Genomic DNA, 27,123 nt, shown 5'->3' with positions numbered 1-27,123 from the left:
CACGTATCACCACCGAACAAACATGTCAAAAAACGCATATTAATTATGCACCTTCTGCCATCTAGTGGGAGAGCAATTAAATTTTCTTGGTGACCCTAAAATGACGTAACACAGATGTGTTCCACTGTACAGTAAAATCCCATCTGTAGCAATAAGTCACAATTTCAACGGTTATATATTAAAATTGCACAGGAGGAGTCAATCAAATCCACAGGATTTATTTTTTGTTGTTGTACAATGAATATTCATGTCTTTGTATACACATTGGATACAACTTAAGGCATACTAGTTAAATTCAAAGATACTGTAGTGGTTCATTTGCCTGACTTTTTTTGTACAGGCACCATGGTTTTGGTTACCAGTCGCTTGAAAGCATGTCTGTCTCTATTTTTGCCCTCTGATTGACTAGCAACCAAAATGGTTGAATTAAATGTTAAATTAAAATCATAGCACAGATCATTTTATTCTTCATTTGTTCTTCTGGCAGATTGCATTACTTTCTCAGTTTTCATAAAATGTATGAAAAAAAGTACCAACATGATATCAAACTCAAAATATATATTTTTTGCTTTATTGTGTCTGCAGGACAGTTACTCAACTGTGATTGGATATTTTTTTCATCTGAGAATGCCTAACCATTATTATTATTATTATTATTATTATTATTATTATTATTATTATTATTATTATTATTATTATTATTATTTTATTTTTATTTTTTTACCACTGAAACCAAATAGAAATTACATAAAGTTACTTCTTTTAGAAGGTAATACTGTCGATACACAGATTTTGAAAACCAACATGCATACCTGCCATTGTTGCATGTGCTGCTCTTAATAATTAAACCTTCTGTTGCCCAGGAGCGGTAATGCACATGACAAAAAAAAAAAAAGAGTAAAATTCGCACTGTAATGAATTTAAACAACCACTCGGTGAGCATAATACTGCCTATTCATCTCTATGAATACGCCATTCTGTAAAGTGAGCCGGCTGTCTCCAACAGGCTTGCAGGCCGCTTACTTGCTGCCCAAAGAAACATCTTTCACTGCACTGTGTGGAACCGCTGGCTCGATTCATGGCACTACAGTAAGTCTGACACATATCCTCAATCGCCTGGTCTGTGGTGGTCCTCTGCTTTCACTCCCTTGGCTTAGTTAGGCTCGCTCGGATGAATAAATAAACACTTATTGCCGCGCTGACGCTCTAATTCCATGCAAAATTGTGGCATCGCTCCGCTTCTTATAGAAAACGCAACCATAAGAATGTCCCGCTCCCACAAACCCACGCACTCCGCCGGGCTATGATATTTCCTCCGTTAAACAGACAGATTGGACCGGTAATCACCACTGAAAGGTACATAAACAGAGCAGCTGATTTCTGTACCCAAGTCCCTCTCCTCTTAGCCCCCACCACTCACTCCAATAATCCTAAATGGTCCCGAAGGCTTGTTTATGGGCTCGTCTTACGCTGTGTTTGATCTGAGAACTTGCCCGCACACGCGCACGCGCACTGCGCGACCAATAGCCAACATTTAACAGTAACAGCGTAAGCAGCACACATACAGATAATCTAGACTCCCCTCGGCCAACAAAATCAACAAAAGGTTGATTATCGGATGTCTCTCAACATTATTATGAACCCTCGTCCTGAAAACAGTTGCGGACAACTATTGCGAATTAACAGGTTCAAAATTGATATTAAAAACCTTCAGTGTGTGGCAGATATCAAAGATGTCAGATGTTGAAAATGTTTTCGGTTAGCTTCTTAACTCATTCACTGGCAGCCATTTTCACATTTCGCAATCCCGTTCGCTCCCGGCTGTTTTACTGGATTTTGACTAATTTTGCAAGGCCCACAGAATATTGTGTTCGATTGCTATAAAAGCATGGAACCTATCAAAAGAAAGATTGAAGTCTCTTCTTTCATCAGGAAAAAAAAGTATGTTTCTATCTGTTTCCGTTTTGCAGCAATTAGCATTAGAAGAGAGCTAAGTTTCATCATTTTTCACAAATCTATTTAAAATTGTAAGTAATTTAGCTTTTTTTCTACATGGCCCTGGTTGATCTCCTTTGCTCTGCTGCCACCTGCTGGCTATTTGTTCTTTGCAGTTAAGAGGCTGCATCAAAGCCTTCTGTATGCTCTACCATTCAAAACAAAACAAAAAAAACGTATAAATACGTCTTTGGGACACTTACAACATAAAAAAAAACAAAAAAACAAAACGTATTTACACGTTATTGGGAGCAAATGAGTTAACAATCCCGGAGTCCAAACTAGTTCAGATATGCTTCTTTTTGACCCCACACAACAGAACCTTTGATTGAAGATGTTTAACGTTAACAATTGTCGTCCCAATCTTTCCTCAAGCGGCTTCATTGGTTGAAGGGTAAACCTCACACCACAGGGATAATCGTTAGACCAAATCAGATAATTGGGACTTTGCTGACTTTGGTCTGAGCAGAGCGAGATTGAGATCAAAATCAGACAGATTATCTTTTTCGTGCGTATCCTCTTACCATTTAATGCTAATGGCTTGTCAGCGCCCCACACAAGCGAGGAAGGTGAGGAGAGAAGGTGGTGCTCTTGATGAGAACGTGGAAAATTGCTGGAAGGGGAGGGACAAACTGGCCAAGAACACAGACAGTCTGATGCTTGGAGTAGTTTTCTGCTAATTAATAGCAGATTAAACTCTCCATCCACATAGCTGACATCTCAGGTAGAATTTCTCCTTTTACCATACAATACCATTTTATTCATAAAACGGCAAAGTTGAAACAAAGTAGCCTACTGTACAAATTAAAGAAGAGAACAAGCAAATGACGCATAAAAAAAAAATCTTGTCGAAGTCAGACTCTGCTGCTTTAAAAACAAAAGTTTTAAACTGGATTTCTGGACGGCCAGGAGAAGCTGATCAGATAATCTGAGGGACTTTGAAGAGACCGTTTAGCAAATGAGCAGCAGCGTTCTGGACTAACGGTAAACGAGAAAAATGGAGGCCTCTCAACCTCTTTCCATAAAACGTCATTAAAAACAACTAATATCAGCACATTTCTGTAATGTTAAGCATTACTGGTAATACTATACAACTCACTATATTCCATTCTAGGTCATTTAATTTTAAAATGTGATGCTTTTAATTAAACATGAAAAACAACCTGAAAATAAGGCAAAATCCTACAAACTGTATTTTAATTATGGAAAAATAAATTATTTTGCTGAAAACTAAGTAAGAATAAGTTTGTTTTTTTTTCCACTGTATTGCTTACTGTATTTTCAAATTAATACAATGAAAGCAAATAACTTCAGAAGTCGGCGGCAAATTGCATGAGTCAAAAAGTCCATTATTTTCTCCTGTGTGGTTGATCCTCGTGTTGTAGGTTTGTTTGTTTTTCATATGCAGCAGCGACCGACACGTGTACGTCCAAACTGACACGAAGATAAAGTTACGTATTACGTCATCACCTCAATTTTGCGATATTTCAAATGTTTATCACCCCAAAAAATATACCGGTAATACCGCAGAAGGTATGATATGTATGTAACACCCCTAGTTGGTTACTTTGTTAACAAAATGGTGGCCCTAAGTGGACATTATAATTGTGTACTGAATGCCAGTATTTCCTTGTAGCCTGTCGTAAATGTCCAGTAAATAATAATGCAAATAAATAATAAAAATTCACATCATCATACACACATATGGTCATGCATGTATATACGGGCACACACGCAAACTCCATGCTTGCTTTGTCAGAAAAAAATCACAAAAAATCGGTCAAGTGAGTAGCTGGCAGCTTCAAGTGTGAAAAAAAAGATGATATTGCACATGACATCACTTACCATGTACATACACACTGAGTACACACATCCATCACATTAAGAGATGAGCATAGGCCAAATTGTTCAGTACCGCTTTGCGCTTCAGAACATCGCTGACATTTCTTCATGTGGAACCGCGATGAGCTCCATGTGTTTTTTGTGGAGGGGGATGCTGCGGTTTCAAGGAGCAAGGAGACTGGGAACGGATCGTAATGCACATGTGGTGGCGAACGGTGATGCCGCTTCAAAGACAAACTTCCCGGTATCGCACTGGCGTGATCCGTGCCCCACGTACGCCGTCTTGGTCATCGCATATGGCTCTCGGACAAGGGTGACAAATGAGTCTTTCCTGTAAGTATCAGCTTCTAAAGCTACGTTGGTGTCTTTGACTTTTCTTTTCATCCGCAGTGCTTGACACCCCTGAGGGAAACGTAAGGAGAACTGGTGCTGGTGGTCGGGAGGGATCAGGGTTCGGTTGCAGCGGCTTTCGGGATGTTTGTGTGAAGTCGTTCCTAAATTAGTCTCAAATGAGTGAATTGCCAGCACACGCGGCGCACCACCAAAAGCTGACATACGTCTATAAGCCAGTTGAGACTTCGGAAATGAGCAACTCAGTATAGGAAACATGTGTTGACCTGTCCAGGTTAAAGCCATCAAGCATGTGAAAAGTCAAACTTCCTAAAATTAGGCACATGTCACATGAAGGCAAATAATGAGTTCAGCTAATTACTTGACAATACATTTTTTTTAAAATGCAATCACAAGTATGTATTCTAAGTCACAGAAAGTCAGTGTCAATCAAACCTAATTCTTGTGATGTATTTTTTGTCATGACTAGGGTCATGCAAGGGTTATGTTTACTGTCATGACTAGGGTCATGCAAGGGTTATGTTTCCTGTCATGACTAGGGTCATGCAAGGGTTATGCTTACTGTCATGACTAGTTTCATGCAAGCTTTATCTTTACTGTAATGACTAGGGTCATGCAAGGGTTATGCTTACTGTCATGACTAGGATCATGCAAGGATTATGCTTACTGTCATAACTAGGGTCATGCAAGAGTTATACTTACTGTCATGACTAGGGTCATGCAAGGGTTATACTTACTGTCATGACTAGGGTCATGCAAGGGTTATGTTTACTGTCATGACTATTATTAAATTCGAACCCATTAATATACTGTGTTGACTTAGGTTGGATAGAATAATAATAATAATAATAATAATAATAATAATAATAATAATAATAATAATAATAATAATAATAATAATAGGGCATCACGGCATGGTGGTTGAGTTGTTTGCACATCCGCCTCCCAGTTCTGAGGACTCGGGTTCGAGTCCGGGCTCCGGCCTTCCTGGGTGGAGTTTGCATGTTCTCCCCGTGCCTGCGTGGGTCTTCTCCGGGTACTCTGGTCTCCTCCCACATTCCAAAGACATGCATGGCAGGTTAATTGGGCGCCCCGAATTGTCCCTAGGTGTGATTGTGAGTATGAGTGGTTGTTAATCTCTGTGTGCTCTGCGATTGGCTGGCAACCAGTTCAAGTTGTACCCCGCCTACTGCCCAAAGCCAGCTGGGATAGGCTCCAGCATCCCCTGCGACCCTTGTGAGGAATGGACGTTGGTAGTATTATTAGAAATATTACTACTAAAAGAGCAAACAAGATACAACATGGCCCGAAACGACTTCAAAAACTATTTTTCATGACAACGCACGTGTGTCTGTGTTTCATGCGGCACCCTTAACACCATGTTTCTCACCATGTCAAAGTTCACCACGCTACAAAAGAGCACAAATGTGATGAGATGAAAGAAAGTGATAGCCTACTTGTGCATGTGTGCTTGATTGTCTTGTGAGGACTTTCCTGCCTTTCAGAAGTTTTAAGCCCTGCTCAGGATGTAGTTATGGAGCGCTAATTTGCCAGCAGTTTGATTACAGACCTTTGGCGGACCCCCACATGGACACACAGTGAGACGCTCTCTCTCTCTCTCTCTCTCTCTCTCTCTCTCTCTCTCTCTCTCTCTCTCTCTCTCTCTCTCTCTCTCTCTCTCTCTCTATCAGGTGCCATTAGTGGTGGGAGGATGGCCTGATTGGAACCAGAAGGAGACAAAATGATGTCACATAACCTCACTTTACTGCCAGAGTGCTCATGTGTGTCTCTTTTCATCCCCGTCTTCGACACACGCGCACGCAGACATGCATGAAAGCACACACTCACTCACAATGGATGGGCCTCGTCTATATGATTGACACATTCATTGAAAAAGTAAGGAAAGGCCCATAGGATATTTTTCAGTGTGTCATGAGCTCAAAAAAGTTGAACTCCTTCACATTTTATGAAATGAAGAGGCTTAAGAGTTTGGCACAAAAGAACGATTTAATACAATGACATCCTATTTATCTTACCATTTACATGTCTTTAATCCAATAAAACTGAACACAAACGCTGGCGGCCATCTTTGGAGGACGTACTTCAGTTTACCATTGACAGTAATCCATTAGTGTGTGCAGCCTTTTCAGGATGAACGTGGATCTCTTTATTAACACTGACAGTGACTCATTTTCTTTTTCAGACCAATACCACTTTGAGTACTCAAGTTTTGAGTATAAATACCGATACTATTACTACTCTGGATGCATAACATTTCTCCAAATAATCAATGACAAATAATTTTTGTATCCTAATGTAGCATTTTCCCTTAAGATTACATGAAATAAATGGCAAATGTCTATTCATCTAATTTCTAATGTTTTGTTACTGTCTATAAAACGGAAGTAAGTACTGATACCTCGAAATAAGGCCCAATATCAATACCTGGTATCGGTACTCGCACATCCCTAATTAAACTTAAAAACAAATATCTTAGACAAGACCTTTTAAGTTAATCTCAAAGATAAAATAATAAAATAATAATAAATAAAAATAATAAAATAATACAATTATGATGTTCTTGGCCATATTTTCCTGATTAAATGGGAGAGAGAGAGGGAAAAAAAAAAAAAGAAGTCATTTCTATTTCCATAATTTGACGTTACCAAATATGTCTCCCTGAAAATTTGATACTGCTGGCTCCAAAACAAAAATTCTCGCTATATGGTTGGTATTTCCCGATTGCCATTTCTATGCTCGGTCTGCACCATCTAAATTGTAACCCATGTCCAGACTTTCCGCATTTTGACAGTTGACCCTTTCCTCCTGAGAGGTCACGCTGACTTGAACGACATCCAGTCAGACTCAGCTGGTATCAAACAAATCGTACCCTGTAATCCCATTTTTACAGAGACACAGCAATGAACATTTTGATTAGGGCCTGCTGGAAGTATTCAGAGGGCAGCCCCTGCCCCTCCCAGCCCTTCACCTCAGACAGCGGCCCCTTCGAAGCGGCTCATCTCGCACCGGCTCCGCTTTGCTCCCACCCTATGATTGACATGTGAATTACAGTGTGTGGTGATGATGATAATAAGTGTGCTAACCGGGGCCAGGCCTGCGTCTTTGCTGCCAAAAGCCAATCCAAGCAGGGGCCGGCCTGAAAGACGACCGCTGTGACCATTTGAAGAGTCAAATAAAAATGACAAGCTAACTGTTAAAAAGAACTGCTGATTTTTTCACATGTTGTTTTGAAAGAGTTTGCGGCTCCGCTGGCTTTCTATTCTCCGAAATTTTCACTTCTCCACCCAGCCACATCCAGATATATGAAACCCATCATTTATCAGAGCAATCTAAAAATAATTTCCCCTCCACAATAGAAAAAAAAAAAAAAAAAAGTGTTCAGAATGATTGCCCTCAGTTGGAGGAAAACATACCCAGACGTGTGTGACGGTACGCTCGACAACAACTTCCTACCGCACACATGCACATAAGCAATGGATTTCCTCCGAAATTATCGCTACGCTTGCTAAGCGTGCATGCAAAATAGCTCTTCAAAATCCTACTTCAACTTGAAAGCGTTTTAACGTTTGAGAGCGCCAGCATTGTTCAGAATTATTTCATCCAAACATCACAATATATTATACTAGCTTTAAATTATGGCAGTGCTTCTCAATTATTTTCTGTCATGCCCCCAGTAAGAAGAAAACATCTTACACCCCCCCTGCGACTATAAATAGTATCATTTGTCTGTAAAATTGTTAGAAGTACACCTCTGCATAACACTGTACCCGTATTAACGTATACGAGAATTAAAAAGAAAGAAAGAAAGAAAGAAAGAAATATGGACCAACTTACAACAAAGAATAGCTTTATTAACTGTAACTGAAAAGATTTCAAGTGCATCTGAAATTCAAAAATAAAATAAAATCCTTAATTAAACTATAAACATTTTTTGACCTACCATGTCAAACCATATGATATGGAAAAATAAAATTACATAAAATATAAAATACAATCAGTTGGAATACATAAAATGCATTCAAACTGATTACCAGCATAAACTCAGGAGCACAATATAAAAAAAACCCAAAAAACTTTAACCTGAAGAACAAAAATATATTAAATAATTTGTGCTGATTTATTATTATTTTTTTTTATCTGTGCAAAGCGCGCATGCTCAGTGCAAAAAAACAAAACAAAAAAACGACACCACCGAGCGAATGCTCCCTGCGCACACTCTGCCAATAACGGGAGCGCCACTGCCCCCTAATGTAGTGGAGGTGCAATTGCACTTTATTCTAGGACAGTAAAAAAATAAATAAATAAAATACAAATAAAAAAATAAAAAAGCATGTTCCCCGAGGTCAAACGTGCCCCCCCTTGATGGAGCCTCGCGACCCCCTGGGGGGGGCCCGCCCCACTATTTGAGAAGCACTGCATTATGGTATTAGGAAATTACACTGTGGATTTCTTTTCCCACCCACTCACGTTCATCTGGAGAAAAACTAGCGGTATCCCCGTTCCCAGGGATCTAAAGTATTCCCAACTTGCCAAAGCCCTGCGTGGCTCCTCGTGCCCTTTCGCATTAGAGTCTGCATTGGCAGAGCCGACCGTCTTCGCCTCCGCTAACAGGAGCCTCTCGACTGAGATGGCGAGCCTGACTTTCATTACCAATTACGTCTGTTTTTGTTTCTTTGAACCACAATCGTTTACCACACAGTTACTGCCAGGGAGAGACAGGAAAGGAGAAAGGAGGAAAAAGCATTTTTTTTTCTTCAAAAAATAATTACATTGCAAATTTAAGCTATCTAACCTAGATTTAAAGACTTATATCAGGCCATACAGTCTTATTGATCTTGTTATGAGAATTAATTACTATACAAGAGCAGAATCTCTAAGATTATTAATCTTGTTTTAAGATTATTTGTCTTTTATTTTTTACTTAGTTTGTAAATCCTAAAATTAGTTAATTTTCACTCATAATAAGCTAAAATAAGCTTAGACTCTATGTTCACAAAAGAAAACAAAATCAGATATCTAACTAGACTTAAATGCTTATGTCAAGTCATAATCTTCTTTGTCTTTTTTTTTAGAATTATATACTTTGCAAGAGCAGAATTTCCAAGATTATTAATCTTGTTTTAAGATTATTTGTCTCATTTCTCACTTTGTTTGTAAATCTTAAAATTGGTTAATTTTGATGCACAATAAGCTAAAACAACCCTACAACATACTGTTGCAGTTTATTGTAAGCAATTTCCTGGTCATACTTACTAAGCTCATTTGCCCTCTTTCCAGCGAATAAGCTAACAGCTCTGTGGTCTACCCTCAGATACGGAGGTTGTGGGTTCGATCCCAGGCTGAGTCAAACCAAATGCAATTAAAAATTGTGACATCTCCCTGCTCTGTTTCAGTTGTGCTTTAAAAAAAAAAAAAAAAAAAAAGATTAAGTGTTTATGGCTTATTTTAAGATTTAATTGCTTATTTTGTTACTTGGATAAGTGCATACAGCTTATTTTAAGATTTAATTTTCTGATTTGTTGCTTAGAATAAGTGTTATGAGCTCATTTTAAGATTAATACAGAGCTACACATTTTTCTTATTTCAAGAAATCTAAGTAAGTAAAATTATCTTACTGCACTGGCAGATAATTTCACTTGTTTCGAGTAAATTAACACTAAGAACTAAGTGTATTTGATCTCATATTGAGCAGACGTGTTTTTGCAGTGTAGCAATCAAAAGAAAAAGAAAAAAAAAGAGATGAACATGGATTCAGGTGCCGATGTCGAAACAGAAGCGGCTTAGCAAAGGTAGACAAAAGAAGGTTACGATAATCCACAACACACTTGTGGTGAGAAAAGCGGCCGTGTCTTGGCAGGAAGATTCGTCTCATCTTTTCCTCTTAGCCTCAATCATTCTTTATTCCCTCGGCCAAGGTGAGGCACACACACAAGCATGAGAGTAAAGGCTGGTTGCCCTGGCATATGAGCCATTAAATCTCCCCCCCAAACTGTGGGAAGAGGCAGCACAAGGCTCCGCGAATGCTGCCAGCCCACAAAGCGTGAAGTTGGAGCACAGAGGTTATACATTTAAAAAGCATAGACAACACATGCTCAGTCTCCAGAGACGATGACTGACTACTGCAATTCTTGGTCATTCTCCAAAAATTAAACTAAACCATCAATCTGAAGAGTCTTCAAAGAGCTAAAAAATAAACACAGTGTAGTCATATTAAAGGGCTATGGCGGGCATTTAATATTTCCATGTGGTTGAAAGACAGAAAAAAAAAAATGATTGCTCAATTGAAGTAACGGTAACCTTGTGATTTTTTTTTTTTTTTTTTTCATGGGTCCCTGGATATTGAACTCACACTATGCTGTGGTTCGAAAACATTTGTCATGTTGACAAGGCATCATATTGAATGCCAAAATGATCATAAAGATCCAGCAGCAATAAAATAAGGAGAACACAGATACACACACCACTTACATTAATCCGCTAAAATTATTTACGCCAACGTTTTGAATTTGGGGGTCGCGTACAGAAAAATGGAATAGTTGCAGATGCACCCTCCATTTTCACTCTGCCAACTCCACCCATTTTTTGGAACCTTGTGGGCCGTGTTAAATGTAATTTTTGTGCCAGGCCACTGAAAAATTGACTGTGTGCTGCAAATGGCCGCAAGGCCGTAGTTTGGACACCACTGATTTACGCTATACTGTATATAGGTATTTAAAAATAAAAACAATTGTGGGAATATGTTATTGAGATTTATATTCTCCACATGTTTTTGCCACGCAAATTTCAACTTGCTTCAAAAAACTCACGCCTCCCGGGGTATATATCATCTGATTCAACATTACTTACAGTATTTGCACAATTTAACGTTTAATATCAACTTTTCCCCATTCATTTTCAATGGGACAGACATTGAAATTTTTCAAAGTATCAATTTTCACGCCCACTTCCGTACATATAACTTATCATCATTACCAGGTGTCTGAGACTGCTTGGTGGCACAGTTGGAAAAGTCCACTGCCCAGTAACCAGGAGGTCATCATTTCATAATTTATCTCTCATATTGACTTCATAAGCATTCCACATGCATTCCAAATCTTAGCATTCAGCTTTCAGCATTCCCACGCAATTTCTCCAGAAATTGCACTTATTCTAGTTGCATTCAAGTTTATTTTTCACGATTTAAACAGAATCAGATGCATTGACCAAGTGGTATGTAAAAACGTGAGATTTGTCTTCAGTCACAACCCGTTTGAGAAACACACAAAATGACATTGATCCACAGGGGGAGAACCGGAAGCCTGGCGGTTCGCTAATTAGTGCCCCAAGTTTCTTAGATGGAAAGAACGAAAAAAAAAAAAAAATGCTTTTAAAGGCAAGTACATGCCAAAGTAGGTGCAACCCGAACTTGGAAGACCATTTTAGCCAATCAAAAACCAGAATATTTTCGTGGCTGAGACAATTGTGAATCAAGGAAAAGTGGAACGATACTCTATACCAGGGGTGTCAAACTCCTGGAAAATATATTTCCAAGTGGGCCACATCGGGAAAACAACGGTATATAACTTAAAATCGATTGCAGTCATTTATACGCAGATTTTTGTGGACCAGTCCTAAATTACGGACCTAAACTATAATCATATTGTTCCGAAAAATAACACAAATGCAAATGGGATGCGGCAACACTGAGTTTTGGACGTGTTAAATCTACCTGTGCCTATATATTGTTCCCAGAATGCATTGCGTGGCGCAGTTAATGACATTATAAGGCCGTTAATCTTTGTCATAGCTATTTGTGTTACCAGTAATTGAATTTGTGTCATCTTGTGTCATCTATGATTTAAAAAATAACTAATTAAACAAACCGTAACTTTAAGTTGTGTGTAAAATAATCACATGCAGGACGATGCCCCGTACAAGTTGCATTGCTTGTCTGAGGACTGCTTGTGAAATTACATTTTTTTTTTTTTTTACAAAATCATCTTGCGGGCCGGTTTAAACCCCTTTGCGGGCCCGATCCGGCCCGCGGGCCGTATGTTTGACACCCCTGCTCTATACACTTGAATCTAAAGTACGCAAACGATCAAACAACTTTGTCTCATGTGTCAGTCAGCTTGTTCTTATGCCAACCATCGACATCCACATCCACGGGCAAACATTTTTCGACACAGAAGTAAAAGTTTCAGAGTTTCATAGGTGTGCCAATTTGCTCATTTTTAACAGAAAATCAAAGGTCGGTGAATTGTGTGCACCAAACATCAACAGCTCACACTCGCGCTCCCATGAAGAGCGTGCCGAAGCTGCTGCATTGTGTCGAGAAATTGCGCAGACATCCGAATACCAGCAAGGAAGGGACAAGAGGGAGCTTATGAGTTACAGATGGAACATTACACACATGCATGCAACTGATGAAATGTCGGGCTCAGAAGAATTTGTCACCCCAATCAGTCATGTAGGAAGATTTGACTGCGTGCGTTCGACTCTCGACTTCATCATTCTTCCACTTCCACGCTGGAGGTTTTGGCGCACTCACTTCACATGACTGAGTGCCAGATAACAAACATCCAATTTGTTGGCTGACTGTCGAAAACAATGAGAACAGCATAGAAAGCAGGGCTGTCCAAACTTTTTCATTTGAGGGCCACGTACAGGAAAATCAGAAGGACGCAAGGGCCACATAATGTTATGAAGAGAAATTGTGTTTAGTCCAAAAAATTGTACGAATAATTTATTTGTGCTTTTGCATATTTAGAAAAATGCTACAGTTTATAAACCAATTTATTTGTAATATGGCAGCAGGGTTATTATAGTTTTGGGATTTTTCATTTTAGTTAGTTTTTAGTAGTTTTCAGGGTGGTTCTGTTAGTTTTTATTAGTTTAGTTCATAAAAAAAATGCTTAGTTTTAGTTTAGTTTGTTAGTTTCAGTATTAGTATTAAGTTGTTTTTTTTTTTTAATGTGCATTACTTGTGAGCAATATTAAAAAAATAAAAAAAAAACACCATAGATGACGTCACTTCTGCGTGACATACTTTCAAACGTCATTATTCCGGTTTATATCAAAATAAATATACTAAAAATCACATTTAAAATCATCCCCAAAGGCTCATGCATTAAATTCATTACCAAAGACTAAAACGAAGAACATATTTGCTATAATTATAGTTAGTTTTAGTTAGTTTTGGAAACAAAATGTAGTTTCAGTCACTTTTCGTTTTTTAAAAAGCATTTTCGTTCATTATTTTATTTCGGTAACATTATTGGTTTTTGAATTTTCGTTTTAGTTTTTCATTAGTTTTAGTTAACTAAAATAACCTTTAATGGCACCTGTTTTTCGATACTTTCTCTTCTTACTTTGACCATCTCCAAACATTTATTTTATTTGAACTGAGTCAAATGCCATTTTTTAGCATATGTCGCGGGCCACTGAAAAATGGACGGCGGGCCACAAATGGCCCCCGGGCCGTAGTTTGGCGCGCACCAGATGAGCTCTCAATAATTGGTTGATTGATTGCATTATTTGACCAAACACAAAAAAGAAAAGAAAGAAAGGGACTCGCGTGTCATTACTGCTACAATGCGCTAAGTGTGTACAGCATTCGATACTCAAACACTCCACATATTTCACAGCTGACGGGCTGCTGGAAGTTTGACATTTGGCAGCGAGCGGGCATCCGCTCCCGCAGCCCGTGCCCAGAATAACCCTCACGCTCCCCGACACACAAACACATACTAACTGCTCAGCATCAGGACCTAAGTTAAAACAAACCATCAGGAGGTCCCGTCACATCCACTCAGCACTTAGCAACGGACAGGCAGCCGTGTTTATTCACTTTTTTTTTTTTATATTTTGGTGCGCGTGTGCTCGCGAAAAGTGCAGAAAGACGCCCGCCGTGGGTGCCAGCTTGCTTGCGATTACCGCTGGACAGCGGCGGGCACGCAAGTGCGATTTAGACACACCAAGTGAATCGAGCAGATTTATGAACGGCTTGTAAATGCTGTCAAATGCTCTTTTAATCCAGGATTTCAAGGTCGGTAAGAACTTGATTTAGTGATTTTTTCACATTATCTCATTTGCTCCCAATAATGTGTAAATACGTTTTTTTTATGTTCTTAGTGTCCCAAAGACGTATTTATACGTTGTTTTGTTTTGTTTTTTTATGCTAGAGCATACAGAAGGCTTTGATTCAGCCTCTCAACTGCAAAGAACGGTTGCAGAAATGGTAGCTATTATACAAACGGCCAGCAGGTGGCAGCAGCGCAAAGGAGATCAACCAGGGCCATCTAGAAAAAAAGCTAAATTACTTTGAATTTGAAATAGATTTGTGAAAACTGATGAAACTTAGCTCTCTTCTAATGCTAATTGCTGCAAAACGGAAACAGATAGAAACTTACTTTTTTTTCCTGATGAAAGAAAAGACTTTAATCTTTCTTTTGATAGGTTCCATGCTTTTATAGCAATAGAACACAATATTCTGTGGGCCTTGCAAAATCAGTCAAAATCCAGTAAAACAGCCGGGAGCGAACGGGACTGCTTCTGTGAAAATGGCGGCGAGTGAATCGTCTTTGGGGCACTTAAAACATTAAAAAAAAAAAAAAAAAAAAAAAAAAAAAAAAAAAAAAAAAAAAAAAAAAACGTATTTACACGTTATTGGGAGCAAATGAGTTAAACTTTTCACACGTTTTAGTAGTTTGATCAATTATTAACTACTGATTTTTTTTTTTTTTAGGCCCAGCGAGCATGCTCAAATATGGATATAAGAACGTGAAATCAGCTTGAAAGTAGTCATTCCTGGTCAAAAATGGGAAAAAAATAAAAATAATAAAAGTCAAGCGCTCACTGAAAATGAAAGAATCTGCATTAAAGCACTTCATTATGCTAAATCTACAATAATTTCAACATGTCCTGCAATTGAATGAGCACCTGTGGCGTCCAAACTTTTTCCTTTGATGGCCACATACAAAATAATCAAAACATGTCAGGGCCACTTTAGGTTTTTCTTTTTCTGATTTTTTAAAAAAAATTTTGTAAGGTTTTTAGCTATTTTTAAACAAGACAAACAGTTTGGGATTTTTCATGATTTATGGGGTGGCCCACGCCCCAAGAATAGATCCGCCCCAGCCCTGAGCCAATCTCCATAGAATCAAAGGAAGCGTAAGCGATAATAAAAAGACCATTTTTAAAGCAGTGTTTGCTTGAGGATTCTTCGTTAATCGTGAATGTGATATGTTCACAAATCAGTTATTTTTTTTATATATATGCTGAGGACAGCTAGAAGAACGTCAGAGCTGACCTATAGTCAACTCAAAGACCTGCAGGGATTTCCCAATGCATTAATGACCTTTGACCCCACAAGTCCTTCTGAATGATCTGACATAACAAATCATCACTTACAAGGAGCTGCATATAGAAATAACTGATTTGTTCACAACTGAAATCCACTGCCATAAATTTCAGGTGTAATCCTTTGGCTCCTATATCACCTGACACATTTAAAAGCCAACAATCATTTTGGCATGTTATTAATGAGGGGTGTTAAAAAAAAAATCAATTCGGCAATATATCGCGACATTACATCGCGCAATTCTCGAATCAATTCAATAGGTGGCTGAATCGATTTTTAAACTTCCATTTTTGATGGAAGAATATTCAACAAAACGTCTTGGGGTTCACACCTTTAAGCATGAAAGAATGTTATATAATATTTTATTTCAATGCTGTTCAAACATGAAACAGATTACAACCTGCATAAGACTGAAGTTTCAGATGAATAAATAATACATTTTCATACAAATCTTACACTGTACAGGTTTACTGATGAGTATTTTCTAAATTTGAATAAAAAAAAAAATCTCAACAATCGATTTATAAACTTGTATCGGGATTAATCGGTATCAAATCGAATCGTGACCTATGAATCGTGATATGAATCGAATGGTCAGGTACTTGGCAATTCACACCCCTATTATTAATAATGGTTTGATTATAAATGTCACACAATTTTCACAATTATTATTATTTTTTTTGCATGTGACAAAACGCAGATCGGTGCTGAATTAAGAATCATAAAACAACCACAAAGATCTTCCTGTTTGCTTTAGGAGCGAGCCAGACATGACTTGAACGCACTCCATCATTCAACTGACACCACATCATCTCATGATGGTGATTTATTATAGCCTGTTTACGATGACAGCAGCATACATCTCCCAAAAATATGAGGAAGAATATGAATAAGGCCTGTGCTTAGTTCTATTTGTATATACGCGTTCCCCTATAGACCGCAAGTTTTATTGGGATGCACTTTGAAAGCAAATGACAAACATGGGAGAGCATAAACATAAATCCGAACTGCGGTCCGAAACAGGGTTATGATGACAGGGAAACATGTGATTTCTTGTGGTCATAGTTCTCCATTTTCCCGGCTGTTGTCAGAGATTTCCATCACTAAGCTAAACCAACCGTGCTGTAAACACAAGCGCTCATTTGTTTTCTCCTCACAGAGCAATTATGTCATGTGATTGAAAACATTTTAAATAGAGCCCGCGCCGACTTTTATTTGTGTAAAGCGGATCTATTTCATGTCGGGCAGTAATGTAATAATCCCGAGCTGTCATTACGGCCCATTGCCCCCCCCCCCCCCCCCCCCCCCCCCCCATGTGCGCCAAACTCCATCTGATCTCCGCATTTATGAGAACCAGACGATGGCGCACAAAATCAACGGCGGTCACCAGAGAAAAAAAAAAAAGAATCCGACTTTTACACGACGAGGAAAGTCTTCAAATTAATATGTTTGCTTCAAAAGAATTTCACCTCAGATGGTCTGAATAAACAGACGAAAATATTTGCACCGCTAATTAACCATTTAGTGCTCCTAAATGTTCTCCCTATTTATGCATAAAAGCAACGGGAAAACATTCAATATGGTTAAAGCAAATTAAACAAAGCACTTCGGATATTTAATTCAATCAAACACACTCAAGAGGTTCCATCGCCTATTAGACAATTTCCATTTTACTGGAGTTGCATTTTTTCTTTTTTCTTTTGTGCGAATTTAGATGCAACTCCACCGACTGAGATTAAAACGATTAAGGCCTCTGAATAATTTGGTTGGGGTCATGGGTTGAAAACTTGAATCAACGGTTCTAAAATTCCCACGATAAAATTTTGTAGATGAGATTTTCGTTCGAACGTGTTTAAAAAAGAAATCACTGGCGGATTCTCGTTCTAACGTAAAAAAAAAAAAAAAATCCACTGACGGTGGAATTATTATTATTTATTTATTTTTAACTGGCTGGAGCAAAAAAAAAAAACCCTCCCCCTTTTTTTTTTTTTTTTTTTTTTGTTTCTTACTGGCAGGAATGGGCTTCTGCTTCCATACTAATTCAACCGAGAAATAAATGCGAAATAATAAATAATAAATAATATGAGGCGCATGTGGAGGGGCATGCGCACTGGATCTCCCCTCCCTCTCTCCTTGTGACGCACATGCTTACGGAGGCAGAGAAATTAAGGCGGGGGGGGGACCTCTGAAAAGAATGAAGTGGAGCAAAGGGGGGAGGCGTGTCAACAATCAAGGACTTGGATGCAGGGGAACATCTCGGAGAACACATGGAATGGAACCGGATTAATTCCCAAGCGCGCCAAGGACCCGACGCGAGAGGGGGATCGCATGCAGCTCCCTGCGATTCTGCAGGTTCTGCTATACGAAAAAGGTGCAAAGTTTGGGATGTCGTCCGGCAAAATGCAAGCCGGTCTCAGCTCCAAGGCGCACGCCTTTTCCGTCGAAGCGCTGGTGGGGAAACCCAGCAAGAGGATGAAAGTGTCGGAGGAACTTGTCGTAAGTTCACGCGGACGCAATGACACCGACGCGAGCATTTTCACCGGTGAGGAACAACATTAAGAATGATTTTTTATTTTATTTTATTTTTTTATTTAATTGACACACAAACCCGCAGTATTTTTTTAAGTGTTCCAGTTTTCAAATCAACGTTCAAATAATCCACAATTTTATCGAAATAATGATTTCATTTAAAAAAAAAAAAAAAAAAAAAAAAAGGAATGAGGAGTAAAAGGTTTCGCTTTCAGGGTCATCGGAGTGCCGGCTCATGCATGAGACAACTAAAGAGGATTGTCAGGTGACGGAGGCCGAACCGGTCGGGTTCTGCAGCAAACCGGAAGAGAGTGAACGCACTCCGGAGAGAGAAGTTCGGGTTGAGTTGCAGGGCTCAGAGCTCTGGAAGAGGTTCTTTGAGATCGGCACGGAAATGATCATCACCAAAGCTGGAAGGTGAGATGCTTTTTATTATTATTATTATTATTTTTATTTTATTTATTTATTTATTTATTTATTTATTTATTTATTTTTTTAAGCATGCCGTGCATAAAACCTTATTCGCAGATTAATTGACGAACATGCAGACTCACCATAAGATAATATTAAATGTTTTTTTTTTAAATCATTATTAATTCAATCTCTGGTGTAATAACCTTATTTATTAATTGATTGAATTGTTTATTTTATTATCTGACTCATTGCTGCTGGACATGTAAATTTCCAAATAAATTTCCATCCCAAAGGGATCAATAAAGTCTAAGTCTAAGTCTAATATTTTCTGAGTAAACAAATTTGAACTGTCTGCTTAAAAAAAAAAAAGATATTACATGCAATATTTTGTAGACAGCTTAGTGTATACATCGAGTTTGAAACAGAATTGAATGTGACGATGTTGCAATAATATGAAATAACTTTCACATCAAATTAAATTGTAAATTCACTCAATTAACTTTTTTTTTTTTAACCATAATTCATCAAATGCATATATGGGAACCTGTCAATATAACGACATCTGAAGTCGAAAATGTGCCCATATGTTTTTATTTGCACTAAAATGATTTAGTGGTCTTTAACCGAAATCTGGCTTCCGTTAATTTAATTACCGAGAAAAAAATGGTCATAAATCTCTGCAAGTGCTGATGGCTGCACGCAGGGGCCCCCCTGACCTGAACCTTTGATCTCAATTTGGCCAACCCATGAAAAGAGAGAAATAGGAGCGAGATTCCTCACTTCAAAATTGCATTGAAATGTATTTATGAATGTATTATTTATTCGTATACAGGAGAATGTTTCCATCCGTTCGCGTCAAGGTGCGGAATCTGGATCCATGCCGGCAGTATTACATCGCAATGGACGTCATGCCCGTCGACTCCAAACGTTATAGGTGTGTTTACTTGTGTTTGATCATGTAAATACTCCTACAAATATTGTAAACGTGGCAACTGTCATCTTTACAGAATTGAAGTCGATGTATGCCAACATTTGCTACAGCAACAAAAGTAAAGCTATTCTTGTAAAAAGCTATACACCCCCCCTCCCACCTCTAGGTACGTTTACCACAGTTCGCAGTGGATGGTGGCGGGAAACACAGACCATTCGTGCATCTCACCCAGGCTGTACGTGCACGCGGACTCGCCGTGCGCGGGAGAGACGTGGATGCGTCAGGTGATCAGCTTTGACCGAGTGAAACTCACCAACAACGAGATGGACGACAAGGGCCATGTAAGTATCAACAAGTCAAGTCGAGTCAAGTCGAGTCGTCTTTATTTGTATAGCGCGCTTTCAAATAGCATTTGGTGCCAAAAAGGGTTTTACAGAAACAGAAAGCGACAGGTTGAATGAGTCCAATGTCGTTTTTTTTGTCGAGGTACTTATAGGCCAATTTGTGCAGAAACTGAAAATTGTGATAATTAACATTTCTCAGTATTAGTTGAATTTAATTATCATCATATTGGAGGTTAAAAAAAAAAACGAAGCCTTAAAACAAAAACAACAAAAAAACTTGATCCCAACTAATATACAGGACTGTCCCAGAAAATTAGAATATTGTGATCAAGACCATTATTTTCTGTCATGCAATTAAATAAGCAAAAATGTCATCATACATTCTGGATTCATTACAAATCAACTGAAATATTGCAAGCCTTTTATTGTTGTAATATTGCTTATTATGGCATTCTCAGACAAATATACTATCTCAAAATATTAGAATATTTCCTCAGACCAAGTAAAAAAAAAAATGCCATAATCAGCAATATTAAAAATAATAAAAGGCTTGCAATATTTCAGTTGGCTTGTAATGAATCCAGAATGTAATGCATTTTTGATTATTTAATTGCATGACAGAAAATAATGGACTTTATCACAAGATTCAAATTTTCTGAGACAGTCCTGTATGTGCAGAAACTGAAAATTGCGATAATTAACATTTCTCAGTATTAGTTGAATTTAATTATCATCATATTGGAGGTTAAAAAAAGAAGCCTTAAAAAAAAAAAAAAAAAAAAAAAAATTTGATCCCAACTAATATACAGGACTGTGTCAGAAAATTAGAATATTGTGATAAAGTCCATTATTTTCTGTAATGCAATTAAATAAGCAAAAATGTCATACATTCTGGATTCATTACAAATCAACTGAAATATTGCAAGCCTTTTATTGTTGTAATATTGCTGATTATGGCATTTTTTTTAACTTGGTCTGAGGAATTATTCTAATATTTGGATATTTGAGTTTTCTTAAGCTGTATGCCATAATCAGCAATATTAAAAATAAAAAAAGGCTTGCAATATTTCAGTTGGTTTGTAATGAATCCAGAATGTATGACATTTTTGCTTATTTAATTGCATTACAGAAAATAATGAGCTTTATCACAATATTCAAATGTTCTGAGACAGTCCTGTAATCTCGAAATGATGCTGCAGGACAATCATTATAGAAACACATCACAATGCTTCATTTCCAACACAAAAGCTATCAAGTGTTTCATTTGGCCTCTGTGCATTTTATGCTGACTATAAATTTATAGTGTTGATTTTCACGTTGGTGATCCGAATCACTAGTAGTGAGCAGTCAATTTTTTTTTCTTGATCTTTAAGAAAGACTTTGGTCTTCTTCTTATTTTTATATTTTTAATGTGTTGATTATTACACCTTTAATGTAGCGAGACGAAAAGCAAACAGGTTAATTAATATTTGCATTTTAGCATAAAATTACATCCCTAAATAACAATAAATGAGGAAAGACAGAATTATAAGACTGAGACAATCATACAAGTGAACAATAATCAAAACAAATGCTAATTTGGAAAGTTTATAGGACTCAAGCCAATGATTTGTTACAGTAGAAGCTTTATTTAAAACAAATAAACACTCAAATGAATAAGTTTATTATGAAACATAACATAAACATAAAATCTTGACCTAAAAAGATTAGGACCAAACTTAATTTTTAACTCTTTTATTTGGTCGGACTGCAATTTGGGAACGACAGAAGACAAATAATACATTTGTATAAAACTGTTTAGCTCAGAGGAGTTTTTATTTATTTATTTATTTATTTATTTATTTATTTATTTATTTATTTATTTATTTATTTGCAGCATGCATCTTATATTATAGTTACTATATTATAGGAAATGTATGTAGTTATTTTTTTTATTTCAATTTATTATAGGAAAATGTGAAACACATATTATATGTTGACAATCAGCAATACTTGTATTAGTAATGGCATAATTATTATTTTTTATTTATTTATTTTAGAAAAATAAAACAAAACAAAAAAACAAAACAAAAAAACAAAAAAAGTAATGACATAATTGTTGTCAATGTGTGATTTTGTTTTATCTGGCACGAAAAAGTAAATGGTCTGTTTTGTATAATATTTCCATTTGCAGCATTCAATTTTTCTAAAATGACATGTTTAGACTATTGGTTAAGATGGCTGATGACATCACTTAACCTTTTTAGGAAAGTTTGATGGGTGTTTTCCCACTATTTTTTTTTTAAACGTGGTTATGCCACGCTTGGCGTGTTATTTGCATGTTATGTTCAATTTACAGAAAAATAGAACTACTATTGTTTAATAGCACCTTTTCTCTCGACGCAGATAATTCTCCAGTCCATGCACAAGTACAAGCCACGCGTGCACGTTATCCAGCATGACCCGAGGATGGACTTGTCCCAGATCCAGTCGCTGCCTGCTGAGGGAGTGTTCAGCTTCTCCTTCCCCGAAACCGAGTTCACCACCGTCACAGCCTATCAGAATCAACAGGTAACCGAAATGCGCCGCACGGTAATTAAATATAAAAAATTTTGAGCGACCCAGTTTGACTAACAACTTGAAAAAAAAAAATAAATACATCAAATGAAATCTGGTGCTTTCCCGTGCCAAATGTATTTCAAAAGCAGACGTGCATTGATTATTATGGCGATTCGGTCAGAAATTCTGCTCTGTGTGACCTCGCAAAGTTTTAATCTCAACATCTTGAAGGTGATGAGGCTCGCGTTCATGCATCGTGACATACAGCGCCGGTGTGTGCGTGTGTGCGTGTGCCTTCAGTAATAAACGTACTCCGCCAGGACTGCCAGCCATTTTCATCAGAGTTCACTTTTTACAATTTGTAATGGTATTATTACGGAAACAAAATAGCACCCTATGACTCGGTTGCCTGTTCGGGTCCAGAGACTTTTCACTCGTTTAATCCCAATAACGTGTAAATACGTATTTTTTTTAATGTTGTAAGTGTCCCAAAGACGTATTTATACGTTTTTTTATTTTATTTTATTTTTATGCTAGAGCATACAAAAGGCTTTGATGCAGCCTCTCAACTGCAAAGAACGGTTGCAGAAATGGTAGTTATTACACAAACGGCCAGCAGGTGGCAGCAGAGCAAAGGAGCCATGTTGAACAAAAGCTCAATTACTTCGAATTTTAAATAGATTTGTGAAAACTGATGAAACTTAGCTCTCTTCTAATGCTAATTGCTGCAAAACGGAATCAGATAGAATCATACTTTTTTTTTTCCTGATGAAAGAAGAGACTTTAATCTTTCTTTTGGTAGGTTCCATGCTTTTATAGCAATTGAACACAATATTCTGTGGGCCTTGCAAAATCAGTCAAAATCCAGTAAAACAGCCGGGAGCGAACGGGATTGCGAAATGTGAAAACGGTTGGGAGTCATTGAGTTAAGAAAAAAAAAATCTCCCTGAGAACCAAATATAACATGAAGGAGTAGTAAAAAGTAGGGATGTTCGATACCACTTTTTTTTTCAGACTGATACCGATACTCAGACCCTCAGTACTCACCGATACCGATACCAACTGCCGATACCAGTAGTACATTTTGACAAATAACAAAAAATCACTAAAAGACATTTTTAAACAAATATATTTGCTTTAATTTTGACCCAAAAAAAAGCACAGTGACTCTTCAATACTCTTAACGCTCAAAATAAAACACAAAAATGCTCTTTTAGTTTAAGATTCACAATTTTGAAGTATTTCCAAACCGGTGAAGTTTTGGTGAAAAACTGCTGCAAGCTATAGCGCCACTTACAGGCAAGGAGGACTCACTTAACGTCTTCCCCCTCTGCCATCGCTCGCTTGTACTCGTCTGCGTCACGAGTACTCGAGTACTTGAAAAAAAGGCTGGTATCGGCCCGATACCGATACCTGGTATCGGTACTCGCCCATCCTTAGTAAAAAATTGTAGAACAGATGTTCGTGTGTTGTTATGATCATTTATCCCAACTAACACATTTCCTCCTCATGTCTGAGCAAGATCACAAAACTGAAGATCGACAGGAACCCGTTCGCCAAGGGCTTCAGGGATCCAGGAAGGAATCGGTACGGAAACCCTCGCACGACATCAACACGTGTTACAAACTGCAGGAAACGCTGCACGACTGGTCCCGAGAGAGACGTCAGGTTGAACCACCGAAACGTGATATTACATAAAACCCTGAAATAAAATCGGCTGCAGACGGTCACACCTCCCACAGCGAGTATTTAAATACCGTATTTTCCGCACTATGAGGCGCACCTAAAAGCCTTCAATTTTTTCAAAAGCTGACCATGCGCCTTATAATCCGGTGCGCTTTATATATGGATCAATATTGAGCCGCAACAGGTCTCGCTGTCAAGACGCTATCGGTGGATCGCTAGCTAATGCTAATACTTTACCTCAGAGAAAATAATAAAAACAGCTGTTTATTCATTTTGGGAGTGTCAGAAAGCTGGTTTGTAATCTATTAATAAAGTTTGACTGACCTATCTGACTGTTTTGTTGATATTCCCCTTTAGCGCAGCACCATCTAATGGATGCATAACGTAACCCCAGCCTCTACTGTAGCTCCTTATATATGGAAAAAGTTTGAAAATATGTCATTCATTGAAGGTGCGCCTTATAGTGCGGAAAATACGGTATCTTGTATTGGGTTTTTCCATATTTCTGTAACATTCTGTTTTGTCTTTGTGTGGACAGGGGAGTGTTGGACGGTTTACTGGAGTCTTACCCTTGGAGGTCCCCGCTCAGCTTGGACTTCAAGCCATTTGACATCCAGCTCCAAGGTATCCATGCTTGCATTATTTCTTCTCTTCAGTTCTTCAAGGCTGTCTTCCAGAGGTGGGCACTTCCGTCTCTTCGTTAGCCTATCAAAAGACGGATGCCCACAATTTCAGAAAGTGCTTTATAATGTGAAAATACACGGAACGTACTCGCCCGTTTCGTGGGACGAAAACCTGATCTGTGGATTCTTTGGGGGGGTTTCACATCACCAAAAATGTGGGTACTTTAAGGTGGGCACAGTGTAAATTCTGTAGAGTTGATTTAACTCTAAGATGGGACCAAATAGACTCAGTTTTAGAGCAATAGTTATACTTGGAAGGGAGTAAAATAAGAAAATTGGTTGATAATTGCTGATAATGTTCGGCAAATTTCTTTATTATCTGCTTTATCAATTTGACATCAAATTGGTCGGTAATTGCCGATAATTATGGGCAAATTTCTTTATTATCTGTTTTATCTGCATGATGTCAAATTGGTTGATAATTGGCGATAATTTTCGGCCAATTTCTCTATTATCTGGATTATCTTTATGACACCAAATTAACAATTGCCGATAATTATTGGCGAATTTTTCTATAATCTGGTTTATCTGTATGACGTCAAAATGTTTGATAATTTTCGATAATTTTCGGCAAATTTCTTTATTATCTGTTTTATCTGCATGACGTCAAATTGGTCGATAATTGCAGATAATTTTCGGCAAATTTCTTTATCTGGTTTATCTGTATGATGCCAAATTGGTTGATAATTGACGATAATTTTCGGCAAATTTCTTTATTATCTGCTTTGTCTGTTTGACGTCAAATTGGTCGATAATTGCCGCTAATTATGGGCAAATTTCTTTATTATCTGTTTTATCTGCATGATGTCAAATTGGTTGATAATTGCCGATAATTTTTGGCCAATTTCTCTATTATCTGATTTATCTTTATGACACCAAATTAACAATTGCCGATAATTATTGGCAAATTTTTCTCTAATCTGGTTTATCTGTTTGACGTCAAATTGTTTGATAATTGCCAATAATTTTCGGCAAATTTCTTTATCTGGTTTATCTGTATGATGCCAAATTGGTTGATAATTGACGATAATTTTCGGCAAATTTCTTTATTATCTGCTTTGTCTGTTTGACGTCAAATTGGTCGATAATTGCCGATAATTATGGGCAAATTTCTTTATTATCTGTTTTATCTGCATGATGTCAAATTGGTTGACAATTGCGATAATTTTTGGCCAATTTCTCTATTATCTGATTTATCTTTATGACACCAAATTAACAATTGCCGATAATTATTGGCAAATTTTTCTCTAATCTGGTTTATCTGTTTGACGTCAAATTGTTTGATAATTGCCGATAATTTTCGGCAAATTTCTTTATTATCTGCTTTATCTGTTTGACATCAAATTGGTCGATAATTGCTGATAATTATGGGCAAATTTCTTTATTATCTGTTTTATCTGCATGACGTCAAATTGGTTGATAATTGTCGATAATTATTGGCAAATTTCTTTATTATCTGGTTTATCTGTATGACACCAAATTGGTTGATAATTGGCGATAATTATCGGCGAAATTCTCTATTATCTGGTTTATCTGTTTGAAGTCAAATAGGTCGAAAATTACCAATAATTATCGGCCACCGATATTATCGTGCATCCCTACTATTTGGTCACACTCTCAATAGAGTCAAATTTCCTGCGCATGCGTCAATAATGGGCTGACAGAGATGGAAGTTGTTGTTGTTTTCATTCATGTTTCTGGCATCTGCCAACAGGGAGCTTGGGACCCCCAACCAGCACCGCGTGCCCGCTGAAGAGTCTCCTGCCCCTCTCATCGTCTTCATCCCTTCTTTCGCTCTCTACGCTCTCCTGCCAGGACACCGCTCTTCACACTCTTGCACTTCCTTTCTACGGAAAAACGTCGCCCAGCGCCGCATTGCCCGGCGGAAGTTTCCCCGCCGCGGGAGCAGACAGACTCCGAGGCCTCTCGCCAATATCGCCGCTAACGGACCCGTCGTTCTTCTCGGTGCTGCAGGGAAAGAAAGCTCCCAACTGTCGTGATTCAAGTTTTTCTCGATCATGCCTGATGCCCCTCCCCGGCCATCTCAGCCCTCAAGGATCTACTTCCTCTTTCATGCCTCATCTCTCGGGAAGCGCTGGCCCATTTTGCCTTTACCGCTATAGCCTCCCCTTGAGCACTCAACTCACAACGATTTCCCAACAAAGCAAACTGTCTGAAGACAATACAGATGCCCGACTGCGGCAACCTTCATGGCATCCGGCCGCCAACTACCGTCTTTGACCGGATCCAGCCCAAGGAGAGTAGCAAGCCAAAGCTAAGTGTGCTACAGCTCTCTGGGGAAAAAAACAAAACAAAACAAAACAAAAAAACCCAGAAGAAGTCAATACAGAACTGTCACTGAAGGGATTATCTGTACAGTCAAACCTCGGTTTTCAAACATAATCCGTTCCAGAAGGCTGTTCAAAATCCAAAACAATTTTTCCCATT

The 27,123-nt window shown here is 38.0% G+C and overlaps 1 protein-coding gene across 1 annotated transcript; it reads left to right on the top strand.

Moving 5' to 3' along the window:
* Window positions 1-19,329: 19,329 nt before the first annotated feature.
* Window positions 19,330-26,916, top strand: tbx22 (T-box transcription factor 22). Its single transcript, XM_077532669.1, has 6 exons — window positions 19,330-19,427; window positions 19,591-19,765; window positions 22,154-22,318; window positions 23,829-23,893; window positions 24,531-24,616; window positions 26,390-26,916. The coding sequence occupies exons 1-6, from the start codon at window positions 19,330-19,332 to the stop codon at window positions 26,914-26,916; spliced, it is 1,116 nt and encodes a 371-aa protein (XP_077388795.1).
* Window positions 26,917-27,123: the final 207 nt, after the last annotated feature.

Source organism: Festucalex cinctus, chromosome 9 (assembly GCF_051991245.1).
Source record: "Festucalex cinctus isolate MCC-2025b chromosome 9, RoL_Fcin_1.0, whole genome shotgun sequence".
Classification (NCBI taxonomy): domain Eukaryota; kingdom Metazoa; phylum Chordata; class Actinopteri; order Syngnathiformes; family Syngnathidae; genus Festucalex; species Festucalex cinctus.
Note: the sequence above shows the minus strand (reverse complement) of the source record. Positions and strands in the feature narration are given on the sequence as shown.

Bases quoted from the DNA above. Each gene is read 5' to 3' on its own strand.
- tbx22 (XM_077532669.1), top strand. From the start codon at position 19,330: ATGTTTCCATCCGTTCGCGTCAAGGTGCGGAATCTGGATCCATGCCGG. The intron at 23,894-24,530 runs GTACGGAAACCC...TTGTGTGGACAG, and splicing joins AGGGATCCAGGAAGGAATCG to GGGAGTGTTGGACGGTTTAC. The intron at 24,617-26,389 runs GTATCCATGCTT...ATCTGCCAACAG, and splicing joins ATTTGACATCCAGCTCCAAG to GGAGCTTGGGACCCCCAACC.